Here is a 23064-nt window from a genome sequence, read left to right on the forward strand (position 1 = left end):
TTCATTGAAAAGGATAAAACAGTAATAGTGACATACGCCATTTTACATCGCCAATTATTTAGTAAAGTCATGTTAATTACGATTATAAATATGGCGTCTGACAAATGGACCGGGCAAGGCTAGGTGTCAGAATGTTCAGACACATTCGAGGTACATATCTAATGCATCGGGGTGGTGGTCAATGCCGTCTAAGCCATCGGCATGACGTCGTTCGTGTATGGCCTGTCGCCATAATGAAAATGGGAGGAAAACGCATAGTCGTGTATATGCAATATGTTTTGATGCACCTATACCCCATGGACCGGGCAAGGCTATGTGTCAGAATGTTCACACACATTCTAAGTATATATCTGATGCATCGGGGTGGTGGTCCATGCCGTCTGACCCATAGCAACGACGCCGTTTATCCATGGCCTATCGCCATAAAGAAAATTAGAAGAAACGCATAATCATGTATATGCAATGTATTTTGATACACTTATTTCCCATATGGACCGGGCAAGACTAGGTGTCAAAATGTTCAAACATATTCTAAGTACATATCTAATACAACGGGTGGGGGGGGGGGGGGGGGGTCCATGCCGTCTAACCCATCGTCAGGACGTCGTTCTCTATGGCCTGTCGCCATAATGAAAATTGGCAGAAAACGCATAATCATGTATATACAATATATTTTGAGGCACTCATATCCCATGGACCGGGCAAGGCTAGGTTTGAAAATGTTCAGACATATTATAAGTACATATCTAATGCAACGGGGTGGTGGTCCATGCAATCTAACCCTTCGTCACGACGTCGTTCGTCTATGGCCTGTCGCCATAATCAAAATTGGCAGAAAACGCATACTCGTATATATGCAATGCATTTACATGCACTTATACCCCATGGACCGGGCAAGACTAGGTGTGAAAATGTTCATACATATTCCAAGTACATATCTAATACAACGGGGTGGTGGTCCATGCCGTCTAACCCATCGTCACAATGTCGTTCGTCTATGGCCTGTCGCCATAATGAAAATTGGCAAAAAACGCATACTCGTATATATGCAATGCATTTACGTGCACTTATACCCCATGGACCGGGCAAGACTAGGTGTCAAAATGTTCAGACATATTCTAAGTACATATCTAATGCAACGGGGTGGTGGTCCATGCCGTTTAACCCATCGTCACGACGTCGTTCGTCTATGGCCTGTCGCCATAATGAAAATTGGCAAAAAACGCATACTCGTATATATGCAATGCATTTACGTGCACTTATACCCCATGGACCGGGCAAGACTAGGTGTCAAAATGTTCATACATATTCTAAGTACATACCTAATACAACGGGGTGGTGGTCCATGCCGTCTAACCTATCGGCATGACGTCGTTCGTGTATGGCCTGTCGCCATAATGAAAATTGGAGGAAAACGCATAGTCGTGTATATGCAATATATTCCGATACACCTATACCCCATGGACCGGGCAAGGCTAGGTATCAGAATGTTCAGACACATTCGAGGTACATATCTAATGCATCGGGGTGGTGGTCAATGCCGTCTAAGCCATCGGCATGACGTCGTTCGTGTATGGCCTGTCGCCATAATGAAAATGGGAGGAAAACGCATAGTCGTGTATATGCAATATGTTTTGATGCACCTATACCCCATGGACCGGGCAAGGCTATGTGTCAGAATGTTCACACACATGCTAAGTACATATCTGATGCATCGGGGTGGTGGTCCATGCCGTTTAACCCATCGTCACGACGTCGTTCGTCTATGGCCTGTCGCCATAATGAAAATTGGCAAAAAACGCATACTCGTATATATGCAATGCATTTACGTGCACTTATACCCCATGGACCGGGCAAGACTAGGTGTCAAAATGTTCAGACATATTCTAAGTACATATCTAATGCAACGGGGTGGTGGTCCATGCCGTTTAACCCATCGTCACGACGTCGTTCGTGTATGGCCTGTCGCCATAATGAAAATTGGAGGAAAACGCATAGTCGTGTATATGAAATATATTCTGATACACCTATACCCCATGGACCGGGCAAGGCTAGGTGTCAGAATGTTCAGACACATTCGAGGTACATATCTAATGCATCGGGGTGGTGGTCAATGCCGTCTAAGCCATCGGCATGACGTCGTTCGTGTATGGCCTGTCGCCATAATGAAAATGGGAGGAAAACGCATAGTCGTGTATATGCAATATGTTTTGATGCATCTATACCCCATGGACCGGGCAAGGCTATGTGTCAGAATGTTCACACACATTCTAAGTATATATCTGATGCATCGGGGTGGTGGTCCATGCCGTCTGACCCATAGCAACGACGCCGTTTATCCATGGCCTATCGCCATAAAGAAAATTAGAAGAAACGCATAATCATGTATATGCAATGTATTTTGATGCACTTATTTCCCATATGGACCGGGCAAGACTAGGTGTCAAAATGTTCAAACATATTCTAAGTACATATCTAATACAACGGGTGGGGGGAGGGTCCATGCCGTCTAACCCATCGTCAGGACGTCGTTCTCTATGGCCTGTCGCCATAATGAAAATTGGCAGAAAACGCATAATCATGTATATACAATATATTTTGAGGCACTCATATCCCATGGACCGGGCAAGGCTAGGTTTGAAAATGTTCAGACATATTATAAGTACATATCTAATGCAACGGGGTGGTGGTCCATGCAATCTAACCCTTCGTCACGACGTCGTTCGTCTATGGCCTGTCGCCATAATCAAAATTGGCAGAAAACGCATACTCGTATATATGCAATGCATTTACATGCACTTATACCCCATGGACCGGGCAAGACTAGGTGTGAAAATGTTCATACATATTCCAAGTACATATCTAATACAACGGGGTGGTGGTCCATGCCGTCTAACCCATCGTCACAATGTCGTTCGTCTATGGCCTGTCGCCATAATGAAAATTGGCAAAAAACGCATACTCGTATATATGCAATGCATTTACGTGCACTTATACCCCATGGACCGGGCAAGACTAGGTGTCAAAATGTTCAGACATATTCTAAGTACATATCTAATGCAACGGGGTGGTGGTCCATGCCGTTTAACCCATCGTCACGACGTCGTTCGTCTATGGCCTGTCGCCATAATGAAAATTGGCAAAAGACGCATACTCGTATATATGCAATGCATTTACGTGCACTTATACCCCATGGACCGGGCAAGACTAGGTGTCAAAATGTTCATACATATTCTAAGTACATATCTAATACAACGGGGAGGTGGTCCATGCCGTCTAACCCATCGGCATGACGTCGTTCGTGTATGGCCTGTCGCCATAATGAAAATTGGAGGAAAACGCATAGTCGTGTATATGCAATATATTCTGATACACCTATACCCCATGGACCGGGCAAGGCTAGGTATCAGAATGTTCAGACACATTCGAGGTACATATCTAATGCATCGGGGTGGTGGTCAATGCCGTCTAAGCCATCGGCATGACGTCGTTCGTGTATGGCCTGTCGCCATAATGAAAATGGGAGGAAAACGCATAGTCGTGTATATGCAATATGTTTTGATGCACCTATACCCCATGGACCGGGCAAGGTGGTCCATGCCGTCTAACCCATCGTTACGACGTCGTTCGTCTATGGCCTGTAGCCATAATGAAAATTGGCAAAAAACGTATACTCGTATATAGTAGTAGTAGTAGTAGTAGTAGCAGTAATGCTAATAGTCGTTGTTGTTGCTGCAACTCATTTATTTGTAAAATATTTCTGATAATTACGATAATACCGAATTTTTACTTGTTTTTGACAATATTGCAAGGTTTCAGACAGACCTTACCAGTCGATAAATTTAAACATGTAATACGCGCAAAGCAAAAGTGAAACAGAATTTCCAGTTACTTATTCGATATTGAATAAGGAACGAGGAACGAGGAATAAGTAACCAACTTCACAGAGCCGCGACAGAGAATTATTTATGTACGACTGGTATTTGTTGACCCCTCCGCATGACGAGTTAACCACGCCCCCCGTCACACGCGATGCAAGGTTAGACAAACTTTTAATAATGGGTGCCAATTCGCATAGGTCGATAGCAAAATCAACCGATCTGCCGAGTAAGTTTTGTCATAATTCATTTAGAAATATCGTTCTTTAATTAAAAAGCCGACAAGAGGAGACATTAATTAAGGTATTTCACTACTGAGTACATTTACGATGACAACGTGATTTAAATCGACGAAACCATTTTTACTTCCGTGTTCTGAAGCACAAGAACACGGAAGTGACGAACGTCGAATGCAACCAAAACACCATTTAAAATATCCAATGCTAACTTTTCTTGTCAGGACTGATAAATTAAAACGTCTTGTTAGTTTCTTTGGCCTCAACTTGTTTAAAACCGTGGCGTCTTTATTTTTGGTCGGGTTGCCTTTAATATTTGGTTTAAAAAATGGGGTTGGGGACGTGAGCAGTAACATTAAAATACAAGGCGTAGGGGAATGCTAAAAGTGTACCATAATCATAATGTTATGCACGAAAGGTTACAAAACTACAGCAGGATACAATCGCCTGTGCAAAAATTATGCAGGCGGTGGTTTAGATTGTGGGATTGCTAAGTTTATGGGGATGTATTCTTACATAGCTGCATAGCCCAAGTAAGAGAGCTAGACGGACATTTGGACATAAATACGCTGTAATGAGAGCGTATTTATGTCCAAATGTCCGTCTAGCTCTCTTACAGTCAGAGTACTCGGGCTAATAGCTGCACTGCTTGAACTAACCGATATACGGCACTTGCCCTAACTAACCGATATACGGCACTTGCCCTAACTAACCGATATACGGCACTTGCCCTAACTAACCGATATACGGCACTTGCCCTAACTAACCGATATACGGCACTTGCCCTAACTAACCGATATACGGCACTTGCCCTGTTTATGAAACCAAAGCCGTACACGAAATTCAAAACAAAAAAAATCACAACTGGCGTAGCCAGAGATAGTGTTGGTGGGGACCACATCTTTGGCCCTCCAGTTATGAATACTAACATTGACCCGTCTTCGTTCTGACAAGACCTATTAGGGCTGTGTACGTTTGGGTGTCCCATCCTCTCTTTCTAAAATCAGGCTGTCCAGCACACCCTTATGAAAAAGTAGGACACAATTAGGAATGAAAATATAGAACAAAAGTAGGAAATGTAGGACAAAAGTAGGACTTAAACAGTACAGAGCGACATTATTCATGCTCATATTGAGAAAAACCTTTTTTATGTGGTGCTCAGTTTGTACATGTATTTTGTGTTCTATCAAAAATTATGTGAATCTTATGTAACGATCACGTTATACATTTATTTCAAATTACTGTATACTATATTAATCAAAATACATGTTTACATGCATAGTAAGGCTGATGCACAGTAAAACAGAGTTAACATGATAAATTTAAGTTTTCCATAATGTATTATAAGATTCTGAAGTCATACATACACATAGTACATTATAACCCTATTAATCATTGGAAAATATGTTGGTTTTGAGGGTTAATTTTAATATGTTGAGATTATATGGTGCCACAAATTGGGAGATATATCTTGCTGCCAATAAAAATAAAAATAATTCTCATAACTGTTTACTTTTATAACAACACAAGGAATATAACACTTTAACAGCAATTCGCTGCATTTTCAAACAAAAAAGTAAGAAAAACTATGTATTTTGAAGAAAAATTAGGAAAAATAGGACAAAGACCAAAAAGTATGACAAAGTAGGATCACTGGGCAGCCTGTAAAATATTTGCCAATTAAGCCAGTACAATACAGTATTTAAATAAATTATAAACTCATGTGTTGTGGCAACAACTGTTGGGAATCAAACGAAGCTTCTGGCCCCCACAACCCAATCTCACCCCCCCCCCCCCCCCCCCATTAGTTATCCTACTGTCAGCACAAAATGTACTCGCAAAGATTTCATAGAGGCATAGGCAGAAAAGAAACTACTAAATATAAGACAACCCATGCCTACAGAACAATAATAATTATACAAAATAAAAATGTAATTAAAATTTTTTTTACTTAGGTCAAACAAAAAAATAGGTGTTTCCGGTCGACCGACCGTCCCTAGTTTTACTACCCCCCCCCCCCCGACCCTAATTTTTTTCTCTTAAACAAAAAAAAAGAAATAAAAAAAAAGAAGTAAAAATAAAAGAGGACAACATCACCAAACAAGAGTATTTCCTTCCTTGCACATTGTTTATGTACTATTATATACGATACATTTTGCACATTTAATTCCCTTCCGAAAAACATCGAGAAATTATGGAAAAGCTTTTGTAATAGAGTTCCTTCCCCTGATTAGCTACCACCGAAAAAACAAAACCCCGAAAAAAAACAAAAAACCTACCTACCTACCCTAATTTTTGGGGGGGATGCAATCGGAAACACACCTATTTTTTTGTTTGGCCTTATGTAAAAAAAACAAAGAGGCAAAATTATATATTACACTAATTTCACGTGAAACTAAACCAGAGATTGCAGTTCGCACAATTTTTTTAATATTATGAGAATACTTCCTAACATTTTCATTGTCCTCATTAATCACCATGCAGTCTAGTACCGGTAAATATATATATTCTAAAATGTATCTTTCTGTGGCATCCATCTCCAAATCCTTGAAACTTGTACAGTCAACTGAGAAATTAAATAATACCATTTGATGGGTGGTGTTAAACTAAATCCCAGGTCTTGCAAGTCTGAATTACTCCTTAGCAGCAATATGTAAACACAAAAAAAACAATGAATATTGTATTAAATGAAATTGTTGAAAGTGTTTCATTTTCAGCAGCAATTTCATCCCATGCCCCAGTTTTTCTTTCACATATCAGTTGAAACTGTTCTATTATTTCTATCATTTTGTAGTCAGTATCAAGAAGCAATGTAATTTGTTTAATAATTTGTCTTCAGAATCTCATTTTCGACATCAATCAATGACTCCACATCCATTGGTTCAGTTGCTGAAATATATAAAAACAAACATGTTAAGTATTTCACATCCATTTGAAGAAGTATATTAGTCTGTAGCTTAAGTACATATCGTTGTATTAATTTAAAGTTTAATTTAATTTCAGGAAAACATTTGTTTAACAGGAAACAAAATCAGTGTGACTAAACAAATTATAAAATTAAAAGTATAGCAGTACATTAAGAAAATTAGTAAACAATGTATTTAACTTGACAATGTTATTTGATTTTTTATTCAAAAGTTGCAGAAAGCTACATACATGATGACATGCGGAAGAAGAAAAATGCCTTTGCTTTGCTAAAATTTTGGGTATAAAATAATGATGAAAAACAAAACTACTGTCTCTAAAAGAAAATCATATGTAGGGTAGGTAATAAAAACAAAACAGACGTACATGTACGTGCCTCATCTAGGTGGTTATGGGTTTGAAATGTTTTGAAATTAGGACATTACATTTCAAGCACAAGACCAATTGTAAACAAGTGTTCTTTTACTATTATTCATCTAAACATTAAAAATATATATCCATTAATTTCCAAGATTTTAGGGTACATAATTTTACCCTCTGTACCCTCTGGCAGAAACCATTTAAGTGGAAAGTTCTAAAAAATATATCCATTAATTTGCAAGATTTTAGGGTACCGTATATCTTCGCCTATAAGTCGAATTTTTTCCACCCAAAAATTATTTTATAACTTGGGGTCGACTTATAAGAGGGTAAAAAAATTTCACCCAAAAATATTACCGTTTTGGGGATTATTTTACAAGTTTTATTGTTGAAGTTTGCCCTGTATTTATACTCAAATATGTTAATTTGACACATTTGTTTTTTATAACCTTTTTTTTGTTTTGACATTAGAACGGTTTTGGTTATGCAAAAAGGCATGCGATCTCACTCGCATGCCAAGAGAACAGTCCACTTAGTTAAAATAACAGTCATCACTAATAGCAAAAATGTAAACAATACTAACTACCTGTTGCCTGAGTTTATTTTGAAATCTGGTCACTGGCATTAATGGTTGTTCAAACAATGTTTTGTTGGTGATTAACTTCAGCTTAGACTGATATCTGCAGTTAACTGGAGCAATAGGGACATACATAAAAACCAGTGTACTTTCCAGAGTTATCCTCCTTACATGTATTAATATGGCGACAAAACATGTGATTAACTGATACTTTCAGTTTTATTGTAGTGATCTGTTGTCAGTGTTTATAAATAAAGTTGTTTTCTGTGCACAAAACCATGCTGTACAGTGCCATACGGTATATAATTATAACAGCCAAACAGCTTTCACTATCTACTAAGGGAATATTTTGTTTTGATGCTATGTTACTTGTTTGCGATGTACAAAACGTTAAAACCGAAGTTTGTAAAATAATTTTCATTTGTTCAAATATTGTACATTATTGTTCTCATGTGCTGAAAATAAGAAATACTTCAATATTTATAAGTTGTTTTTCATGGGTCGACTTATAAACGGGTCAATAAAAAAATACGTTTTCAGGGCTTGAAATTAGGGACTCGACTTATAGCCGAGATCGACTTACAGGCGAAGATATACGGTACATAATTTTACCCTCTGTACCCTCTGGCAGAAACCATTAAGTGGAAAATTCTAAAAAATATATCCATTAATTTCCAAGAATTTAGGGTACATAATTTTACCCTCTGTACCCTCTGGCAGAAACCATTAAGTGGAAAGTTCTAAAAATATCAAAGGGCTAGTCACAGATCACAAAAATTTGAACATAATGCGATAACAGAGGAGCATAAAACAAGTCTTACCCATGAATGTCCAAATTTACTTTTGTTCTTTTGGTTCCTTGCAAATGTTAACAGAATAAGTGTGGGATTCCCTTTGTGACAATACACTGAATTTTTTTTTAAAAATACACCAATACATGTTGTACCTGTTTAATTACCATAGTAAACAAAATGTCATTAAGGTTAATAGTATACAATAAACAGAAGGTGCATGTACATATTTTAGAATTTGTTCAAAATAAAATCCATTCTGTACAAATACAAACAATAAAAGAATAATAAAGTATTTATTATAAATTACCTAAGATTGGTAATTGATCTGCTGTTAAGTGAGGAATTGTTTTAATATATATTATGGTAAAATTGTGTTTTAATTGGGGGTGGGGTGGGGGGGGGGGGGGCAGCAAAACCAGTTAAAAGTTTGTTTTGTTTAAAGACATCACTTAGAGCACATTGAATTATTAATCATCAGCTATTGGATGTCAAACATTTTGTACTTTTGACATGTATAGTCTAGAGTGCAAACCTGCTACATGTTCCCATTAGTTGCCAGGTATCTTTTATATACACCATCCAACATACATAATAGCACATACCACAGCCTTTGATATGCTAGTCGTGATGCACTGGCTTAATACGAATCAAACTGAGAAACCGTAACCGGCTGATGTGTTTTGATTGCAAAAAAAAAACACGATTTGTTTTTTTTCTCTCTTTCTTTTTAGATTCAAACAATTTCAGGGTCCCTACATAAAATTAGGGTACGTCAGGGAAACCGGAAAAATACACACTCACACACACACACATATATCTCGTCAACGTCCCTAAGTGAATTATGCTTCAAATTCTGTTCACTTTGTTTTCTCGTGCACGGTTCGCGCAGTCAACATCCGATTTGTTGTCATCGGCATGCTATTCATTTATGAGGTTTTTCTTCACAGTTCAGGAACATTTTTCTAAACAATAAAGTTGAGAAAAGTAAGTATCTAAATACAAAACTTTACAAACCCCTAAAACCATTAATTTTACTAAGTTGTTTTTGTTTATTCCTTAAAATTACCGATATCGGGTCCACATGACTCTTAGAAATTGACGTAAAATGGAGAAAGATGAATTAACATTCGGTGCGTGTCACACGACCTCACACGTGACAGATCAACAAGGCCAAAGAATTAAATTTTTATGATTTTTAAGACCCCTGTTGTTAGAATTTGTTTTCAATTATTATATTCGATCTGCAAAAGGTATGCTACATTTCTGTGCCTCTATTGTGGTAAATAGTATTCATAATCTATTCATAACAGTTGTAAATAATTTTGAGTATATAAATTGTGTTAATTTAGAATCAATTCATTAAAAAAAAAATATTTTACAAACTATTCGCAGGTATGAACGTAATGCTTATCAGTATTGACATCAAGTGTGAGCGATGTGTGTTGGTAAAACACGAACCGGACCAGAACGCTTGATAAATTGAATTTTTCCTTTGAAAAAATTAATAAATTAAGTGTTCGGCAAGTTTGCATAATTAAAAAAACATATATTTTTTAAGTTGTTGCCTTAAGTATAGAAAATTACGAACCGTACATGCGCAGTACGATACTTTTTGCAAATGCATGCGCCTGAACGCAGTTAAAAACGTCGCACTCTTTCCTGTTTAACGGAGGGTGTTTAACTTTTATTTATTAGAATGGATTTGTTTTACGTCCACATTGTTGATTTTTTACGTTACTTGATTGCAATTTATTTTGTTTCACGTATTGTAGCTGAAAAATGTAGAATAATATTTCCGTAAATATTGTATTCGTGTTTTTGTTGTTAGGTGAACGCAGTTTGGGACGTCGATGGTATATATTATTGTCCGAACCAAATTGTTAACAACTACAAAAAATTACTCTCCTACCTTTAATTGCTGTTAGATTTCCTCCAAAGCTTGTCCAGACACAAATTGCAAAAAACACACTACAAATATACAGATTCCACACACGAGACTGCAACGATGTCGCCGATACTGTCTTTGCTGAGATTGCATAGGGAAAAATACATGCAGTTTTTTACTGCCGTCTGCCATGTTGCTTGTTTATGGAATACTCTTCAAGAGGGGTGAAAGCCTCCAAAGTATGTGACACAATTAATATGAAATCGATGATCTCTAGTGGTATCATTAAAATAATAATAATAATAATAACAAAAAAAATAAAATAATATGACGTCATCACGTTTGCTTTTATATCATAACATGTTATGACGTTGTTAGATTAAGTCCTATCCTTTCACCCCTGTTGAAGAATATTCCATAAAAAGTCAAAATGGCAGCTGATACAAAATTACATGCTTTTTGTCCCTATGCGCTCTCAGCGAAGTCGATATAGATGACATGGTTAGCATCTGGTATGTGGAATCTGTGTCATTGTAATGGTTTTTTCAAGATTTGTGTCTGGACAAACTTTGGAGGAAATCTAACGGCAATTAAAGGTGTGAAAGTAATTTGTCATAGTTGTTAACAATTTGGTTCCGATGATAGGCCTAATTTATAACTTTTCAGACAATACTTCCTTATCTCCCATAAAGCTCACAACCATATAGGCTACTCCCTCACTCCAACACACACACACACACACACATACACACATACACACACATCACATGCATACACTTGCATACATACATGCAAACAAAAAAACAAAAACAAAAAAAAGTTGTTTTTATATTAGGCATCATGATTAAAAATGGTTTAAGGACAGTCACTTTTCGCATCCTTGTTTTGGGTTCGTACACAATAAATATAGCATATTTTACCGTAATTTCACTTGAAATCCATATTTCGTAAAAGGTACAATTTTTTAATCACAAGATTTTCTTCAAACACATTCAGATGCATTAGTAATGTTCAAACCAAAAAATGTCAATAGCAAATTTGTATTGGAATTTCCCCAGCATTCTTAAAAACGGAAACGTCATGTACCCAGTGTATGGTTATTGTAAGGTCTCACTACACAGATGCTATCTGCCATTGAAACCCACGTTAAACTGCACAACTTCAAGAGAAGACTGCCAATAGAACGGGTTCTCGTTGGCACTAACAACATACACCATTGCGAACATACATTATATAAGCATTTATTTTCACTCCAAAATTGAGAACATTTCCGTCTCAGTTTTTTGCTATATGACCGCATCTGGCTGTAGTACCGGTCCGAACAAGCGGTTCATTAACCGATTCATTCCGGCTGTCACTTGCGCTATATACCCATGTCCCAAAATGTCGATGCATAATATTACAAAATAACATGGGCAAAATACAGCCAGAAGGCTTACCATTAAACATACATATTGTTTTAATTCTTCACCATTTCCTAGAAGTGAATATGTGAACCATAACAAGTGTCACAATTAGGAACTATAGTGGACCGTCATCAATCAACTCTCACCCGGAAGTGATCTGTGTAGTGAGACCTAAGGCGATTCAAAGTGACGTCATTGGAATACTGACCTCATTCAAATTCAAAATTAGCTATATTATTACAATGCTTTGCCACATTAAAATAAAAACTGGTCTACTAACCTTGACCCCTCTAAAATTTCTATAACAAGCGGACAACATTGTTTACAGGTTAGTATTTTGTTATTTTTCATAATTCTGGACAAAATATTAATTTTAAGTTTCAGAAGATGAAAGAAATAAAAAGTACCTTTTGTCAATTATACAGGGGACAATATTTCGAAATCTGAGGGAACCAGAAGTAGGTTCACGTGGTTTTTACCTAGGTAACCAACCAATTGTTCGGTTATGTGAATTATATTTGCGTGGGTTACCTAATCGGTTACCTCAAAATTACTTTGAAATTATATTTTAAATACATAGTTTTTAGCTGAAACATAAAGTTAAAACAAATACAAAAGAAAACATTTTACAAAAAAAAAAGAAAAAAAGTCTTTAATGCTTGCTATAGTTAACAATAACTGAAGTTAACTGAACATCAGCCCCAGTACTGAAACAAAATACAGGGGCGTATCCAGAAAGTTTTTTAGCGGGGATATTCAGGGGGCCTCCCCCTGTGAAAAGTTTGAAACTCTGGACGCCTGTAGATGCAATCTGAGCCTTTTCGGAGGCCTTTTTTTTTGTAATCTGTTTTATCGAGTCAATTTTAAGAGGATAGTTTATAGAACAATTACAGACAACCTCAACTTATTCCCGGATTTTGTTTTTGCATTACGCAGATGCGTACTGTGCGTAATGGGCGCTACATCTTTGAAATATATACATAATCATTTCGAGGAATTCCTTTTTGCGGTGACTAGGCTACTTTGACTTTATCGATGGTACTTCTATACTTTTGTTTGTTTTTTTAAAGCTCATTATGCGATGTTAGTATTTTAAAATTGTTGCGACACTTTTGGATTCCTGTTTACGTTAAAACTGTTTTTAACATGTGTAAAATTATAGGCAATCCAATATTAAGTCTACATATATTCCTTTAGAGATAAAATAGCAGCAGATAATTTAGCTGTCCCCAGTGGTCTGAGCACATTTCTTTAAAACTTTTGGCTCGACTCTATACTGAACATTTACTTTAGACTGGTTGCAAATTACAACTGTTAAAATATAACGTTGTTTACTGGTTTGCTGGCATTAAGTATCTAAAATTCAGCCTAAAACATTTGTCGAAATAATAGTAGTATGTCTGCGTGAATAAACGTCCTGTAATCGTGAAGTTTGCAAGTTTTAATTTCTGAACATTTACGGGTCATGACGTAACCAGTTTGCGGTTCGCGAACATTTAACTTTGCGTAACCGATGCTGTGATTATATCATATCAAAAAATTACCGTTGGATATGTTTTATTGGCAACACTTCCGAACATTCCAGCATGCATGCCAATACTATCACTAACCTTAACCCTAAATCTAAGCCTGGATGATCTGAATGCTGGAACGTTCGGAAGTCTAATTCTTAAACTGTTACCTTCGTAGAATTTATATCAGTTGAATTTTAATGGATTTCGGCAGAACTTCACTATCAATACCATGTGACGTGTTTCGCAAGAAAACACTGCTTTTAAGTCAATCGTAGGTTCAGCATAGCTGTCATCGCTGTTAACACGTCAGCAGAAGTATATGTTTACTATAAAACTATACAAAAACGTTACACGTAGAAACAAATTGTGTTGTCTAACCTAATGGCGTCCGAGCAAAGTTCGGCCCATGGTCTTTGTACCGCAAACTATGATTGGTCCAGCGTGGTAGTCGATCACGCCCAACGGAGGGGTCAAATTATTTCGCGCGAATTATTAAAAAAACAAAAAAACTGTTTTGACGTGTTTTATATGGTGACAATTATGCCCGGTCATTGTCACTATAATGACATCTGGACCACTCACCCGGCATACAAGGAGTGGCTAATGCCAGATAAATTAGACTCAAAGGCGCGATGTGGCCTTTGCCATAAATCGTTTGATGTTTCTTTTTATTATATGGTCATGGAATTATGTTATTCGAGTCTTGGGAAGTAAAGGTGTACGAACCCTGTTTAATGTTGACGGTTTCTGATGTTGATGACATTGCTTTTGATGTTTTATTACCCAGTGTGCTGTGTTTTATCAGACTTCATTTTGGATTCATCCACCTCTTATCTCTACTTTTTTTTTAATTCGCATTTTGACTTGTGTGTATCAATTTTATTCTGGTCTTTATCATTCCCAATCTGAATGACGAGTGACAAAGACAAATATTAACAATGAATGCTCCCTTCTTACAAACTGAATGACAGACAGAAATATTGACAATGCATTATTTGTGTGAATAATTATTATAATATAATATTATATATATGGAATGCATATATATGCACATACTAGAATCATGTCATAGCTCTTTAGAAAGGGAATGACAGAAGCCTAATTTATACTGAATGACAGACTAGGAAGAAAAAGCACACAAAATATAATTTTTAGAAATGGAATGACAAACAGAATGATAGTCTTGAAACTCAAACAGTTATCCACTTAGGTAAAATATCCGACCATTATCCCCCCCCCCCCCCCCCAAAAAAAAAAAAAAAAAAAAAAAAAAAGGATAACTATTGCTATGGTCAAAGAAAGAAAAAAAATGAAGAAAGATAATAATAAACAAAGTTCATGATTTTCTAATGAACATGGCGAAAATTCTATGTTATGTATGCATTTGTTCTATTGTTGCCAGTTCAAAACAGAAGATGAAAGAATGACTCCACACATCAGTCATTCTGATGGACATTCTTATTAACAACATTATAGTTACATGTAAAAGACTATTTTTCTAGTGATTCAGTTGTATGCATTTGTACAGAGTTCTTTCAAGTCTATCATTCAAACTAAATTATAGTGTTGTCATTCCATTTCTAAAATAATATGATACGATCTATACTGACAGATGCTGTGAGCTATTTTCCAATTTCCTAAAATATTAAGTACTCTACAGCATGTGAGACTCGTAACAATGTAGGGTAAAAAGATATAATATATACATACACATGTAGTCATACACGTACACCAACAAATCATTAGCCCTTCCAATACTGTCATTCTGTTTGTCATTCCATTTCTAAAAGTGATATGATAGATACTGTTAAACTTGTATGTGTACTTCAATGATCAGCATTTATACATTGTTCTTACTAGTTAAGCCTGTTAACTATCTAGTGATTCAGTTGTATGCATTTGTACAGAGTTCTTCCAAGCCTATCACTCAGATTAAAGTTATGTATAATACATTAAAATAATACAAGTACTATTTTGTTTTACATTCCATTTCTGAAAGTAATGGCAGATACCATGGATACATATTTGAAATTTTCTTAAATATTATTAATGCATAGTATTTGGGACTATGCAAACAAATTAAGTCAGTAAACTGTGTATGCATAAAAAATATCTGTTTCAAGAGAAAAGACTGTCTGTTTGTCATTCCATTTCTGAAACCAAGCACATTAAATTGTAGGGGAAATCGGATACAATATACGCACAGTAACACGTTTTCAGTCCTTCCACAACTGTCATTCTGTTTGTCATTCCTTTTCTAAAATGATATCATAGATACTGTTCTAACTCTAACCCTAATCCTAACCCTAGCTCTAATCCATATCCATGTTAATTTGTTTTTGTTAATTTTTTGGGGGAGGGGGTAATGGTCGGATATTTTAGCTAAGTGGATAACTGTTTGAGTTTCAAGACTATCATCCTGTTTGTCATTCCATTTCTGAAAGGTATATTTTGTGTGCTGTTTTCTTCCTAGTCAGTCTTTCAGTATAAATTAGGCTTCTGTCATTCCCTTTCTAAAGAGCTATGACATGATTCTTGTATATGCATATATATGCATTCCATATATAATATTATAGTATAATAATTATTCACATAAATGATCCATTGTCAGTATTTCTGTCTGTCCTTCAGTTTGTAAGAAGGGAGCATCCATTGTTGATATTTATCTTTGTCATTCGTCATTCACTGTCATTCGTCATTCAGATTAGGGTGTCCCAAAAGTGATTATTTTATTGTCAGACAGTACATATTACATTTTACAGTGACAACATATTAATTCCAAACCTGTTGGTTGCTGTTTTTTTAAAAATATAAATATAACTCTTTTTTCAAAACACGGATGACATCAGGGCAACCAAATTTTTGGAGGGGCAACCTCAATGTGAACCCATACTTGCCCTCCGGGCTAGCAACCAAAATCCTTAAAATTGAGCACTGAATAGTATGTTATCATCGTATTAGTTTTGTATACTTTCCAAACGACAACGTAAAATTAGCGAAATTGCTCCTTCAGGCAGATAAATTTAGTAAAACATCTTATGACACCCAATCTGTTTCTGATTGACAACATTAGTACTGGTTGATAGCTTTTAGAAAGCGATAATTTTTTATTCTATCACATTATTTAGAATGACAAATCGACGACGACAGCAAATTGTTTAAATTGGGCAACATTAGTGAGAAAGGATGTATATTTACATACTAGTATATAACGTACGTTACTTAGGAGATAAACATATGGAGTTTTTAGATTTGCGCGTGTTATTGTCTATTTAATCCCGCAAATGTCATTTTTGACCGAAGGCGTTATTTCCAAAACACTTTTACTTTTCTTCTTACATCAAACAAAACTGAAATTAGTTACAAGAAAAAAACATGTTTATAAAATAATGGGACGGACATATCACAAAACATCGTAAGCCTAGTTTTGCACGTAAATGTAAATTTACAACTAAACCACAATTCTTAATACGATTATAGTACAATAAATATAGTTATGAGTACACCTATTTCATTCTCTTTTGTCTTTAAAATTTTCTATCTTGATGTAATTTTCTTTGTGAAATAAAGAACTATGGTACGAAATGACTTGATGGTTTTAGTGGTAACATTAAATGGGTTATAAAGTCAAAAACAAAGAAGAAAGTCAGTTGTAGGTGGTGTTTGCATCTTATAGATGTAATGTTATTTTGTAAAAGACACATTACAATTTGTTGTTGTAGTACGATACGACTTTCATGCAGTTAGGGTACAAAATGACTTCACAGTTGTACACAATGACTTGCATTTGGGTATGAAATGCCATTTTGCAATGGTACGAAATGACTAGGGTACAAACAATCGTACACAACTGTGGTACAAAATGACTAGCAACCAGAGGACATTGATGTATTTATCATTAACTATTAGTGGAGCAACAAATTAGAGCCAAAAAGTCCTCTAGTTTACAGAATAGCACATACCACAGCCTTTGATGTACTAGTCGTGGTGCACTGGCTTGAACGCGAATTAACCAAACGGGTCAACTGATGGGTATTGATCCTAGACTGACCACTCATCAAGGGATTGTTTTACCACTGGGCTATGTCCTGGCCCTGCCTAAGCATTGACGGTATACAAATTGTTACACGTTTTATTAGTGTTATTAGTAGTATGTTTTAATAGGGTATATACTAATAGTTACATGGTTTCTGTGACAGGGCATATACATGTAGGATTATTATATGTAAAAAATACATTTGGTTTTTCACCAGGAGTGCCAACTGTTTGGCTGTAATGAGGCTCGGTATTCAAAGACCAGGTTTCACTTGAGATAAAAGTGGGGCACGACCAGTTTGGGTAACTGTCAAACAAGCTAATTTTGTGAACAGCTAATCATTTCTTCAAATGAGGATTTTTGTAAGGTTTGATGAGCAAAGTTTCCATAAATATATGTGTCATATCCGCCAACTCCTGCTTTGGTGTACATGTAGTTTGTATCGGTGTGAACATTGTCAAAAATGCACACAAAATCATGCAGTTTGGGGACACATTTTGGAATATAACACAACAATTTAACACTTTATAATTATGACCCTTATTTGTAATTTCTTTGAGACTAAAACTACCTGCATCTTTGTTTTTTTATTTTATTATTTATTTTTAAACCATACATGTCAGCATAAATCTCAGCTGAAGATTCACAGATAACTGCAGTCCTGACCCACTAATGTCAAGAGCAGATGATTTGTAAGCAAAGGAGGACAACTGTTATTGCCTTATTAATTATGTTGCATGTTTTTGGGTTTTTTGTTTTTAAATGAAGGGCACCATTCACTTCCACATGGTTCTAAAAATAAAGTTTAATTGTGGTACTCTAAACTTTTTTTTTCTTCAGATGTAAAATGTTTAGTTTGTAAGTCCAAACTTTTGTTGAGCAGGTATCGCTGACAAAAACGTTATGACACTTTTTCATCTGCCAACATTGTTTTCATTTCAACTTATTTTCGTGCTTATATCCAATTAAGGTTAAAGCATGCTGTCCTGGGCACTCAACTCGTCTATCAGGGCTGCCTGTCCAGGACAGTGTTAGTGGTTAATGGTTAGTGAGAGAGAAGAGAGTGTAGTGGTCTTACACCTACCCATTGAGACGTTAAAACTAGCTCTGGGTGGGAGCTGGTACCGACCTGTGAACCCTTTACCTACCAGCTTTAATATGTCAGATGACATAACCACGACACCACCGAGGCAGGTACAAAATATTAAAAAAACAACAAAAAAACAATGTTTATTTACTTAATTATTTTAATGTATTCAAACAAATTAATGGTGTAATAAACATTGTTGTAAAGCTTAAATCTTTTTTATCTTTGCAATCAATTTACTATTATGGTATGCCATATCCATAAACTTTCACACTTCATTTCTGATTGTATTAACAGTTCACCGGCCTCGGTGGCATCGTGGTTAGGCCATCGGTCTACAGGCTGGTAGGTACTGGGTTCGGATCCCAGTCGAGGGATGGGATTTTAATCCAGATACCGACTCCAAACTCTGAGTGAGTGCTCCGCAAGGCTCAATGGGTAGGTGTAAACCATTTGCACCGACCAGTGATCCATAACTGGTTCAACAAAAGCCATGGTTTGTGGTATCCTGCCTGTGGGAAGGTCAAATAAAAGATCCCTTGCCTGTCGTAAAAGAGTTGCCATGTAGCACAATAAATTCCTGCTTACATGTTATCACTACGGTTGCTCCATGGTCCGACAGCCCATCGGGCCAATGGTTTCTATATAATACTGGCCCGACTTGGTAATAGGGTCTCCATGAGTACTCGAGTACTCGGGCACGGTCCGAGTCTAGCAAGACTATAATACAGTGGACAATGTAGGACAGTAATGTCAGCAGTAAATACTCAGTAATATATGTTACACAATAATTATATGATCATGTGCAAGTTTCTCTTTTCAAACTGGCCGTCCGTCCATCACAAAACTGAACATATCAACCGCTTTCTAAATGCAATACAATGGCATGATTTGGCATCCATGTTCAGCGCTGGAATTAAGATGCATAATGCTATTTTACTTTATTCCCCTGTCTGATCATCATCTAGTGTAAGTGGCGGGTACTCTGGTCTGGGTCGAGTTTGACCCTCGAGTACTCGAGTCCTATATTTTGGACTCATAGAGGCCCTACTGGGTAACCTATTCCTCTGCCCTTGAACCTCAACAATGGCAAAATGTATACATCTGGGGTACATTATCTGCCAATATTGAAAATTTGAACATTTGAAATATGTCTACATAAAACAAAATAACCTTTCAGTCATGTTTATTTGCTGTACATTTCATTGCAGCTAAAATGCAGTGAAAATAAGACTTTTCAGCAAATATCACCTTGATGGTTTCTGTATATCTATATAACAAAATTAGTCCATGGTTGTATGCATATAATAAAATGTTCAGTCTATGAAATGATAATACATACATGTAATTGAAAAAGGTTGCTGGTGTACCTGGCAGTACATTGTTATGAGAAATCTTCACAGGTAAAGTAACATTTGTTTTCCACTAGTAGCACTTGATTTTATAGTACATGTCCAATATACATCGATTCGCACATAATCCTGGAGATTTTCAAGAACTTGTGATAGAATGATTTCGGAACCAGCTAATAAAACACCATATAAATACATTCAGTGGATGAATATTTTGTTATAGGTTCAATATCCTTTCCTTGCTTTGCACAAACATGTTCTTATTTCTCTCAACTTTACACATTTGTAGGTGATGGGTAACGATCTCGATGGAAATAGAATGGCAGCAAACTGCGATAGTATGCAACATTGAACCGAGTCCAGTGGAACTACAGGTAAGTAGTGTGCATGCGTTTTACTAGTATGTGCTCTGGTCAGTGAGACTACAAGTAAGTAGTACACATGTGTTGTACTAGTATGTGCTCTTGTCAGTGGAACTATTGGTAAGTAGTGCTCATGTGTTGTACTAGTATGTGCTCTGGTCAGTGGGACTAAAGGTAAGTAGTGCATGTGTTGTACTAGTATGTGCTCTGGACAGTGAGACTACAGGTAAGTAGTACACGTGTTGTACTAGTATGTGCTGTGGTCAGTGGAACTATTGGTAAGTAGTGCACATGTGTTGTACTAGTATGTGCTCTGGTCAGTGGGACTACAGGTAAGTAGTGCACATGTGTTTTACTAGTATGTGCTCTGGTCAGTGAGACTACAGGTAAGTAGTGCACATGTGTTGTACTAGTATGTGCTCTGGTCAATGGGAATACAGGTAAGTAGTGCACGTGTTGTACTAGTATGTGCTCTGGTCAGTGGGACTACAGGTAAGTATAGTGCACATGTGTTTTACTAGTATGTGCTCTGGTCAGTGAGACTACAGGTAAGCAGTGCATGTGTGTTTTACTAGTATGTGCTCTAGTCAGTGGGACTACAGATAAGTAGTGCAGATGTGTTTTACTAGTATGTGCTCTGGTCAGTGCAGATGTGTTTACTAGTATGTGCTCTGGTCAGTGTTGTAATAAAACTGATTATAAAATATGTAACATTGTAAGTAAATTCCCACTAATGTGTTAAATGTATTACTTAAACAATGTTTAACATTATTTTGTTACTACATTATAGGCTTTCTGCTAGAAATAAGTTGAGGGTGGTAATAAAAACAAACCAGACCATAATTAAGTACCCCTGGAAGGTGGTCCTGGCTTTGAAACCTTTTAAAACAGGACACTGCATTTCATGATCCATGACAAATTTAAATTGTTAAGATAATCTGTCTGCAACATTTTAAAAATGTATATATTAATTTGCAAGATTTTAGGGTACATCATTTTTATCCTTCATATCTTCTAACAGAAAACCTGCATTAGACATGTCACAATGCAACTAGTTAAAGTTTGTTTTGCTTAATGACAACACAAGAGCACAATGATTTATTAATCATTGGCTATTGGATGTCAATCATGTGGTAATTTTAACAGATATATATTTTATACAGGAAACCCGCTACATTTTTCCATTAGTATAGCAAGGTCACTTTTATATGCACCATCCCACAAACGGGCTGGATTACACATACCACAGCCTTTGATATACCAGTTGTGGTGCACTGGCAGGAACGAGTAATAGCCCAATGTGTCCACCGATGGGGATCGATCCGAGACCGACCGTGCATCAAGTGAGTACTTTACCACTGGACTACCTCCCATCCTCATGGCAACTACTAAGAAAACGTGTTCTTTGTGTTTATAATTTCAGTTACTTAGTACTATCTGTCATCTCAGATAATAACAAATTAATGCAGGCAAGTGTGCAGGGGGTGGGTTTTGGGTGTCGAAACCTATCCCTGCTCAAGCATATTTATCGGGGAGCGTGACTCGACTCCTCTATAAACTTCAGTTACCACAATCTACCCCCCCCCCCCCCCCCCCCCCCCCCCCCCCCCCCAGGTACTAAAATTCCTGCATACGCACATGTAATGTATGGGGAAATTGGTTGAAGTTTTCTGTGTTTACTTTATGTACTATTAGTCTGGAGTGGGCGTGTCTCATTTTTATCTCTTGAAGGTATTATGGATAGACCTTCAAAGACAAAGGGGACACCAGCTCAGGTACCAGAGGAACGGCAAAGGAGAGATCCCTGTGCGGAAGAAGTACAAAACAACCAACCGATGTCGGCGACGCAGAGCCAGCCAAACTCATCAGTACAGCCCCAAGCAGGGCCACAGTTACCAGTTCAGCCCCAAGCAGGGCTACACTCACCAGTACAGCCCCAAACAGGACCACAGTCACCAGTACAGTTCCAAGCAGGGCCACAGTCACCAGTACATCTCCAAGCAGGGCCACAGTTACCAGTGCAGCCCCAAGCTGGACCACAGTCACCAGTACAGCCACCAACAGGACCACAGTCACCAGTACAGCTCCAAGCCGGACCACAGTCACCAGTATGGCCCCAAACCAGACCACAGTCACCAGTACAGCCCCAAACTGGGCCACAGTCACCAGTACAGCCCCAAGCATGGCCACAGTTACCAATACAGCGCCAATCAGGGCCACAGTCACCAGTACAGCTCCAAGGAAGGCTTCAGTCACCAGTACAGCCTAAGGCAGGACCACAGTCACCAGTACAACCCCAGGCAGGGTCACAGTCACCAGTACAGCCCCAAACTGGACTACTGTCACCAGTACAGCCCCAGTCAATAGTTGTGGACCTTGAGAAGAACCAACAGCCATCTTCAGGTGAAAGACTTTCTAATCATACTCATCATATACCTATCACAGGTTATGTTCAGGGCATATGGCATCACGGGAACAAGGGGCCAAAAAATATATCCAAATCGGAGTTTCAGGGGGTCTAACTTAATTATTGATAGAGCTTAGCTGAATGTGGGTGCTGTCGGGTTTCTTTCTGTAGTGTGTGTATTAGTGATTAATATGTGGATTTTTTAAAATCAATTAACTCGAAAGTTATCGATGTAAAAGTATTTA

At 37.1% G+C, this 23064-nt stretch overlaps 1 protein-coding gene across 3 annotated transcripts; it reads left to right on the plus strand.

Annotated features, from left to right (window-relative positions):
• The first annotated feature begins 3832 nt into the window (after positions 1 to 3832).
• On the plus strand, positions 3833 to 23064 carry LOC121373022 (putative cyclin-dependent serine/threonine-protein kinase DDB_G0272797/DDB_G0274007). 3 transcript variants are annotated; one of them, XM_041499482.1, is made up of 3 exons: positions 3833 to 4039; positions 20340 to 20424; positions 22144 to 23064. In XM_041499482.1, exons 2-3 carry the CDS (start codon positions 20359 to 20361, stop codon positions 22777 to 22779), a joined length of 702 nt encoding a protein of 233 aa, XP_041355416.1. In that variant the 5' UTR covers positions 3833 to 4039; positions 20340 to 20358; the 3' UTR covers positions 22780 to 23064. The 3 variants fall into 3 exon arrangements, with proteins under 3 accessions (XP_041355416.1, XP_041355402.1, XP_041355408.1); XM_041499468.1 differs by lacking the exon at positions 3833 to 4039 and adding an exon at positions 4061 to 4107; XM_041499474.1 differs by lacking the exon at positions 3833 to 4039 and adding an exon at positions 12248 to 12389.

This window comes from Gigantopelta aegis, chromosome 1 (genome assembly GCF_016097555.1).
Source record: "Gigantopelta aegis isolate Gae_Host chromosome 1, Gae_host_genome, whole genome shotgun sequence".
Classification (NCBI taxonomy): Eukaryota; Metazoa; Mollusca; class Gastropoda; order Neomphalida; family Peltospiridae; genus Gigantopelta; species Gigantopelta aegis.

Coding starts and splice junctions, on each gene's coding strand:
- LOC121373022 (XM_041499482.1), top strand. CDS start 20,359: ATGGAAATAGAATGGCAGCAAACTGCGATAGTATGCAACATTGAACCG. Junction 20,425..22,143: donor CGAGTCCAGTGGAACTACAG/GTAAGTAGTGTG, acceptor TATCTCTTGAAG/GTATTATGGATAGACCTTCA.